The sequence below is a fragment of the Sciurus vulgaris genome (genome assembly GCF_902686455.1).
Source record: "Sciurus vulgaris genome assembly, chromosome: 2".
In the NCBI taxonomy this organism is placed as follows: Eukaryota; Metazoa; Chordata; class Mammalia; order Rodentia; family Sciuridae; genus Sciurus; species Sciurus vulgaris.
This window is the reverse complement of record NC_136462.1, coordinates 96838201-96847893: the sequence shown is the minus strand read 5'-3', so window position 1 is coordinate 96847893 and position 9693 is coordinate 96838201. Positions and strand designations below refer to the sequence as shown.

Here is a 9693-nt window from a genome sequence, read left to right as displayed (position 1 = left end):
CCTGCCACAGAAGCTGTATTACTTCTCATCTTTCCTAGAGACCCTCTCAAGGATTTCAGAGAACATCAGACCCAGAAGATTCAGGCCCCTTTACCTGGTGGGTTTCAGGTACATAGGGCTCAAAAGAGAGGGTTTATTTAGGGCTAAGTGAAACAGCCCTGGATTTGTGATAGGGATACCCAGCTCTTAAGTCTTGCTGATCATCTTCATTTTCTTCTAGTCATGCTACTGAGCAGGAAGTCTGGGTTTGACAACCGTAATCTTGAATCCCAGCACTGAAAAACCTGCAGGCAAGGCCACTGATGATAGGTTTAGGCTCATATCTGATATACCATTGTATGGTGATGTTAGTGACAGAGAAGTAAAAACATGACCTAGGCCAAAGCAAATGAATTGCACTGCTTTTATTTCAGGTTCATTTCCCCCATATGTTTTCTCAGAACAGACAGTCAAAATATGTTAGGAAAAAACCAAACCATTCATCAGAAAAACAATTTTTATTGGTTTGCCAATGTGATTAAATACTGTAGATAAGCTAATAAAAATGAAAAAATCAGTAACCATACGCTCCAAATTTTGCAAGTTTCTCCACTCACATTTTAATTATTCCTTTAAATACATGCAATCACTATAGAAAGTAACTAAATATATGATTCTGAATATATTTGTTAATAATGGTTTGAAAATCTGTGATATTTAGTTTTCAGTTAGACATCTACAGATTTCATCTGTACTAACCACTTAATTAGAAGAAAATATGTAAAGTTACATCATCATGGAAATTTCAAAATGTTTAGCAGGGAGAATAATTAATGTTTATATGTAAAGAATAGGATATAATTAATTTAATTGGGATATATGTTGCTTTCAAATCTAGTTAAGTTAATATACTTGAGTCAGCAGCAATTTCAAGCCGTATGTTATCAATAATCACTCAGATCACGCTAAGTATATTATCTGTTACATTAAATAAACCTTATTTAGGTAACTGCTTTAAACATTTTGTAGACTCAAGTACTTCTTAAAGTTTCCAGTTATTGATTTTTAAATCTTCTTTGTAGGCATAAGCCTCTCAGGAGGCCAAGCATAATCACGCCTCCTACCCAGTTGGTCTTTTCCTCTGATAACCACCCATGGTCACTGTACCAGCCTGTCAATAAGCATTTATGAAGAACCTGCTGTGGAACTGAGGCCTGTACCAGGACCTAGCACAAACTGCATTAGAAACAAAAGATTAAGTTTGCCTGGAGGAGCTTACAACCAAATTGGTAGTTTTCATGACCATAAGTCAGCACGAATTTGATTAATTTCTTGTTCATCAACAGGAATGACAAAAATGTTTTTCTTGGAGTAGTATTGACTGATTAGGGTCTGGGGAAGCTCTCATTAACTAATAATGAAAAGAAAAAGACAAAATTTATGTAAAATCTGGTAGGACAGTGTTCAGAGGTTTGTATATCCATAGATCAGATGTTATAACAAAGTACTGGAACATGTCTCTTAATTATTCATACATTAAGTTAAAATGTATTCTCATCTTTCATGTTTTAAGAGTAAAATGTCAGAACATTTTTGTGATTTCCTCTAACCAGTAAGACAGGAGGGAGATTCTTTGTGAGTATTTCCAACCAAGCCATATATAATAAATCCGATATAGAACCTTTTCTTGCCACTGGAAGGCTCCTGGCAGCAGAAGAAAAATTAAAAATGAAAGTGAAAATTACTACAGATGGTAATATCATTAGCGTTTCTGAACTGTTTAATAACTAACGATCTACAAATTTTATTATTTCTCTCCAAATTTTTCAAATACAGATATTAAAGTGATATATTTTTTAGATAACACAAATATCTATAAAGAAGTAAAATAGACATAGGCATTGTAAAGACAAATTAAAAGTATAAATTCTCACTTTTCTTTGAATAGAGTATTTGATCAACCCATACTCACCCACGCCTGTGGTGGCTATGACTTTCCCCCAATAGTTTAAAGCTCTTATATTTGGGCATTAGCTTAGAAAATAGCTATTTAAAACTCTACCACCCAGTTCAGGAGATCATGCTATGGTGTCTTAGATCACTTGAATCATCCTCCAGTCTAGGCCATGCTTAAAGACATTTGTTTTCATATTTAGGACTCAGTTCAAAAGGTAACAATGAAATAGTTAGATGTTTTCCCATGTTTAGCTAACAATCTCTAATTAAATGAATATTAATATTTTTAGTAGGCCCAGTCCTGACATTTGTAAAACCAAAGGGTAAAAAGTGAAAATGAAAAAACCAACTACCTTTTTATTGCAGTGGCCTCTTGCCACACTTCAGAAAGCCCACGAGTCTGCCATGGACAAGTGGTGGCTTGGGAACACCCACCCAGGAAAGATGCCTGTGAACCTTGGTGGTCAATTTGAGGCTGTTGCCAGGGAATTCCAGTGTCTCAGGTTTCTAGAGCATAGTCCAGAAGGAAGCCTGTGTTCTAGGTGGGCATGTGTCTTAGCCCCATGGTGGTGACATGACTGGCACAAAGTTCAGGCAAGGCCCTTTAAAGCCCATGAATCTTTGTTGTCAGGGTCTCAGGGTGGCTTTTATCCTCTTTCACTATCCAAAATCCTATATAGTTCAACTTTTTTTTTTTTTAACTTCTCACCTGAAAAGTCATGAGCTTATAAATTGACTGATTAGCTCAGTTAACTTAAAACTTCCCTCTACCATTCTTTACTACCTGTAATGATACTTACAGGACAATGAGGTTGGCAGCTCTTGAGTGCTCCTGTAAAAGTTCATTCAGCCGAACTTGGCGGTAACTCTGTGGACAACATTCAACTTTTGTTGAGTGCAGTACTAACAGAATTATGAATGAGAATTTATCTTCTTACCTCAAATCACAGACAAGCAGAAAACATCATTTTAAAAACGTTATTAAAAATTACAGTTTATTAAAAAAATTTAAATTCAGTGGTTTAAAATTTCTTGAGAAATTTTAGAAACATAAAGAATAAGACCAGATTGTTATTGTATTATAGTGGCTTATTAAGTTTTAGGGAGAAAAAACAAACAGTATGGATAACAACCCAAAGAAGACAAGAATGGCCAGTTTTGGGGAACTGGTTTTCAGCTAAAGAAAACTGATCAAATCTTATTACCAAATTGATATCCTAAGAAAATAGATTATTTCCTACTCTCTTTTTCTCTGAATATTTTATCAGCTCAGGGGACTGATTTCAAATAAAACCACCAATAAACTCACTTGGAAAACTATTTGAGGGTAATGAAAGTAATATTTATTTTTATATTTCAGAACCTGAGCCTTAGATATGTGCTCTGCTCAATTAGATGGTATGACTGCTTTGGAACTGGTAGTGTATTACACGCAGAGTTTATGATTCTAGTTCATTATTTCTTTCACTAAATCTGAAAGACTTTTAGTATTTCTTCCTCTAATTTTTTCAAGTTCAGGTCCAAATACCGTTTATTCAGATTTTTTAGTTTAGAGGTTCCTGTGGTCCCTTTCCCTGAGTGTCAAATTCAGATGTCAATTCTTCATTCTGAGTCCCTGCCTTTTTTCATTACCCTTAATATCACCAACTTCACTCAGCTCAGGCCAGAAAAGAGTAACTCCTGGTGGGCACTCTAGGAAAACTCACAGTTTCACATTCATTTTACATTTTCCAGATCCAACTTTTTGTTGTCCCAATACATCATATATTTCCTTAGATCCTTTTGTTAGCTTCTCACAGCTATTTTCATCAGATTAAAATTCTTTGTCATTGTGTTAAAGTGTGGGTCAATCTACCTTTATCTGCATTGCATGCATATTATTTAAATTATTTCAGATTAATAATAATAAAGTTTGAAAGGAGACTTTACAATATGTACCAGTGACCTGGTACAAGTTTTTACAAGTTAAAAAATAAGTTGCTTTCTAGAAAAAAATGAAAAGTTTTCTAAATCCTAATGTCCAGTAATGTGATTGAAAAGCACCTGACAAATACAGAAACCCTGGATCTTGAATAATGCAATTCGGTAATAGATACATTACATCTTAATCTTTAAATCAACCACTGTTTCAGTTTTCTGCTAGTTAGATAGCAAAGGAAAAATTAAGGCAGACAAGTCCTTACCTTTTCCTTGACGGCATCCAGTTCTGCATCTGTAATTTTCCATGGAGTTTCTCTTTTTAATTTCTCAGCAGTTGTTAAATCTTTGCAGCTTTCATGGAGACGATATGGTTCAATCATCTCTTCAAAGACTTTCCAGCTGAAATTGGAATTGTAAAGGAGGCCTCACAGTGGGAAACTAACTCATTATTTCACAGATACTGCAGGTATGACTGGCTCAGCTGGCTGTGGAATCAGAGCTGAATGTCATGCAAATCTTTTACGAATTATCTTTGCAGGGAATTTACTGTGAGTAAAAGCATGGTTATAGTGCTCCCTCCCTACCCATGGATGAGATTTAATGTGTTTTGGGCCTCATTAGCTTACTATGTATTAGATCTTCAGTATTAATGCACAAACACATAGGAGTAATTGTTCTGCAAATACATTTTCTACGTAATATAGTCAAAAACACACTGTAAACACTTAAGCCCATAAATAAGTTTCCAACTGCTTATCATACAGGCTCCATGGGAGACATTAGTCCATAAATGGAGGAGATGAACTAGGCTCTCTGGGAGTCAGATAGGGACCGCCCTTACTTTTAGTCCATATGGCCTTACTTTTAGTCCCATTCATGCCAGGAGGCTGTGGGAAAGTACAAGAAGAGCAAGGGCTCTCACAAGTTGAATGGTTCTAGAATAATTTGGATGTCTGCTGCAAATAATACTGTTTGTCCTGGTGTTTGATGTTGCTGTCTGAGATTTTTCAAATGATTATTATTCAGGGGCATGTTAAGGGAGAGAACAACAATCAATAACGTTTTAATGCCTACAAATCTGAGGATGTTTTAGAGCATTTAAAAATAAATTGAGGAGAAGAGTAGAAGCAGTGGCTAAGAGCTATAGAATATTTTAAAAATTGTGGAAAAAATGTCATTCTTGTCTTACATAAGAATCTCATAAAATTTATTTTTAAAACAATAGCACATAGTAAAGCTTATAATTTATGGTAGCAGTTTCTTCAGTATGCTACTTAAAAATGATCTCAAGTATGAATAATTTTCTTTGGTTTTATATAATGTAGCTTACTTATAATTTAGTAACAGTGGAATGAAGGATAATTAGAATCCATATGCTCTTAGGTTAAGAAATTAAAATCTGAAGTGATGAGTTTAATTATCTCATCAGTTGGCCTGATTTTGGATTTGCAGATGAAAGTGCAGAGATTACAAAGGAGTAAAACCATCCCTGCCAGGGAGTCTTTGTTAAAGGACTGAAGAGATACTTAATGCAATAGATTGCTATTGTATTGACTTATTTAGAAAGGTAGATGAAGACAGGAAAGGAATGAGGCTGATGTGCCCTATTCTACTTTCAACTATATAATACTTTTATTTGCTATTATTTTCAAAAGTGTCAAAAAAAAAAAAAAAAAAGTGTCAAAAGTGCCTTAGAGAGCTTTGGCAGTTGTCAGGAAGAGGTAAAGGTGGGGGTCTGGAAACCTGGTTTTTGCTTTGGCTCTTTCATCATTGTCCTTGGCCTGGACAAGCCTGCCTGTAGAAGGGGAGTGACAATGACTATTTGGAGCTGTGTGACAGAGTGATAATCTGAATGACAATGCTCTGAGAAGCATACAGGGCCTTGTAATAGGGAGGCATTCACTTTACTAAACATCCATAGGATTAAGGGTAACAATGGAAGTCCCTGTACAGATACTTATTTTGATCAGAATGAGAGTTTCTTTGTACCTCAGGCTAGATCCTAGAAAATACAGTACAAAAATGATTTCCTAGGAAAAGATTAGCTGGAGGTTGTTGGTTGTCTCCTCAGCATTCATACTATGTTTTCTCATTGTAATTTGGATGGAAAGACTTTATCCCCAAGATCAACCAGTTCCAATTCAATTCTATACTTTCTGCCAAAATGATTAGCCAAGGTAGGTGCATAACTCATGCAGCTTGAACCAACAGGAACCCAGTGCTGTGCAGACCACCATGGATGACTCAGTTGCTTAGGCTGGTTCATCCTGAATTGAAGTCAGACTTGACTTCAATGACTAGGGAAGAGACAAACTTGCTTTCCTACTGAACATACATGAGCAAGTATGTAGTTCTGATTGCTACTGGCAGTCATACTTTTATAAGTTAAATCAACTTTGATGATTTCATAATGGAAGGTAGAGTAGGAAACTGAAAGAGAATTAGTCCTAGATTACAAAATTTACCTTCCAGAACAATATTAGCCTGAAAACCAAACTGTACTTGTATTGTTTAGTCATGTATGACAGTACTTTCTATCATCTAAAGTCACTATGAGGTTTTCTTTTACTTGCAATTGAAACATGCCAAGTGATAGAATAGGCTATAATGGATTTGCCTATTTCTGTTCTCTGAACTTCTACTGTTCCTTATCTATGTTTGTCTTTGATTTCTTCATCCTCAGGCTCATCCAGGAACTGGCCATATCCATTCTTCTAACTAGTTGATCCTAAAGTAACTCAAGATTTCTATTTTAATTAAATCTGATTTCTCAAACAATGCTTTTTAATTCACTCTAAGTCAAGTAGCATGTTATTAAATACAAATGATAACTAATTAATTCAATTTTTTGAATTAATGGACTTAATAGCTGTTGTACCTTCCCCATCCTTTTTCTCAAAACAAAGTTTCAAAATTTTTAGCTCTATAAAACTTTCTCCCCAGTTCATGTAAGATTTCTTCTCTCAAAGTAATGTACTATACTTCCATTTGTAACTACTCTAGCATCTTTAAATTATCTAGTTAATTGCTTCTAGTTGCTCTTTGATTTTCATATACAGATTGTTGTCTTTTTGGTCTATGATTTTTAATTCACTCTGCACAATAAAAATTGGAATTTATCTGTAAGAGCTTCTCTTTTTCTCCCACTCAATTATTTTCTCATTAACTCTGCTTTTGTACTCCCTTTCATCCTTGGCCTACCATATTTATAGATAACATTTCTTTGACAAAATACCTCTGCCAAGACTTACTGATGCTTCGTGGGGAGTTGAAAGGTTTACTAATGGAAATTCTGGGCATTTAACATTAATCTCCAAAATGGAAATCATTGGCAAACTATTTTCCCCATTTTTGAATCACCTGGTGACTAAGAAAGAACAGTTACCAGGGGGATAGTTGTTGATGGTAGATAAGGGCCGCCTGGACAAGAAGGCCCCCATGAGGGATGAAAGTGAGCCGGTGTTCTGCCTGCTAAGCCTCAGCCCCTGGGCCCAGCCCTGTATCAGTCAGAGGAAGAGTTCCCCTTCTCCATTTGTACCACCCAGAAGAGTTGCCTTATTTAAGTTGACACAATCATGTCAGATATGCGATCAGGGGCCATATGTGAGATTTACCCAATGACCATTCTTTGTTCTACATAGTGTTATTCTCAGATGGAATAGCCATTACCAATATCTGATATGTGACTGTTTTATAAAGTAGTGTGGCAGAGGGCTGAAGAAAAGAGAATGACTCTTCAAGTACCCACTTCTGGTAGATGGCCTTTTTCCCTTGAGCCAGGATACATTATCTGCTTCTTTTATTTCAGTAAGGATGGACTTTATTCCATCCATCTTTTTCATGACCTTGAAATAGGAGAGAGAAAATCTGCAATTTTTTAAACACAGATTCATTTGTTTCTTAAAAGTGGGAAGTTGGGCTGGGGAGATAGCTCAGTTGGTAGAGTGTTTGCCTTGCAAGCACAAGGCCCCAGGTTCGATCCTCAGCACCGCAAAAAAAAAAAAAAAAAAAAAAAAAAGTGGGAAGTTATTCTTTTCATTATGGGATAATGACATTGAAAAGCATCAAGTTAAAAATGGTGTCAAAAATCCAATTTAGATGCCAGAACAAAAGAAAAAATGCCTGAGTACTTCATTTCTTTCCACTGCCCACAGAGTTTACTCTTTGAGAAGAGGACAGCATGCGACAAAGCTCAGGATAGTAAGATGAAAAGTATCCACCCTTGGACAACTACACAAAGAATGAAGAGGCCTAGTTGGTGTTCATCAATGCTCCCAGTGACTGACAGCTTAGAAAGGAATTGTATGCAGGGTGATGACCATAGCACCCGGACAGAGGTGAGTATGAAAGAAAGAGAAGAAATAAGGACTTGGGTAGAGATAATCAGAGTGATGGGTAAAGAGACAAAGGGATATAAGAATAATATAATCAGCAAGCAGGAATAGTCCCTAGCTATTAAGATAAACACCAGTAAGAAGAATCTGGCTACAAGGAGTAGGTTACTATTTGTGCCCAGCATTGAGCCAAGGCTTATCAAAAACCCATTGTTAGTAGGAAACACAGTGACCACCCTCTACACAACAGAAAATGGTACTCTCTTGCAGAGCAGTAGGAGATCTACCCTGTCACTAAGTAGCACATGCTAAGAAACTGTTGGACTTGCTCTGTTATGAAAGAGAATGTGTCCCACCAATTAGAGCCATAAGATGAGCCTTTTGATCACGTCACTGGAAATGTAAAAAAGCAATGACTTAGGGTATTACAATTCTTCAAATGTGGAACACTGCCAGGGATTACTGTATGACAGTCCAGATCTTATAAGAATGCTGTTAAATGTTTCATACCTCTCTTTGTTTGGCTTAATGTTGATGTCACCAATGATATGGATGTCTGCAAATTTTATCCTAAATTTGCTCAGGAGAGAAGCCATTCTGAAAATATAAGAGAAAAACATTTCATCATTGCATATTTAACTATTTTCAATCAAAGGGTTTTTGTGTTTGAGTTAAGACATCAAAAGCAATCATGTTGTCTTTCAGCTTAGCTTTCCAAGGCTTTTTGGATTTGATTTTCATTTTAATACTTGTTGAACATGTTTAGTGTGGATGAAGCTATTCCACTGAAGGCAAAGAGAAACTCTAGCAGGTGCAGACACTGAGACACTGGAAAGAACAAGTCCAGCTTTGCATTCTTCTTTTAGGGAAGATAATACAAATCTGTTCATATTCCCTAATTATTTGAAATAAAGTCAGCAAATCTGAATATTTATTGGCCACTATTGCTAATAATTAATATAGGAGTTACTGACAAACCAATACTTATCATGTTACATAATTATATACTGGTGGTTTTTTCCCCCAGAAAACTGATAATTTTGATATGATTTTAAAGTTACAAAAATATTGTAAGCATATGGAAGTTATTGACTTCCATATTTTGTTTATATTCAACCCCATTTGATATTCCATCCTTTTCCCTTTCTTTCTATCATTTATGTGCTATTTTAGAATAATTTGAGGCTATCAGGTTCTTTTATCCCTAAATATTTCAGTGAGTACTTGCGAAGGACAAGAACATTCTCTTGTATAAAGAGTATGATTTTTTTGTTCATTTGCTTTCTGGAACTAGGGATTGAACCCAGAGGTGCTTTACACTGAATTGCATCACCAACCCTTTTTATTTTTTAATTTGAGATAGAGTTTTAGCTAAGTTGCTTAGGGCCTCCCTAAATTGCTGAGACTTCAAAGCTGCGATCCTCCTGCCTCAGTCTCCCTAACCAGAGTACAATTTTTGAACTCAAAAAATGTAATAATTTTTTAATCTTCAAACCATCTTCAA

At 35.7% G+C, this 9693-nt stretch overlaps 1 protein-coding gene across 3 annotated transcripts in view; it reads right to left on the bottom strand.

Moving 5' to 3' along the window:
* Nucleotides 1-384: 384 nt before the first annotated feature.
* SLC12A1 (solute carrier family 12 member 1) overlaps nt 385-9693 on the bottom strand; it is an 82309-nt gene continuing 73000 nt past the window's right edge. For all 3 annotated transcript variants that reach the window (XM_079126143.1, XM_079126141.1, XM_079126142.1), the window contains exons 24-27: nt 8700-8786; nt 4119-4254; nt 2736-2803; nt 385-1683 (exon numbers count right to left, since the gene is read on the bottom strand). In XM_079126143.1, coding sequence (XP_078982269.1) covers nt 1548-1683; nt 2736-2803; nt 4119-4254; nt 8700-8786 — 427 coding nt within the window. In that variant the 3' untranslated portion in view covers nt 385-1547. The remainder of the gene's footprint in view (nt 1684-2735; nt 2804-4118; nt 4255-8699; nt 8787-9693) is intronic.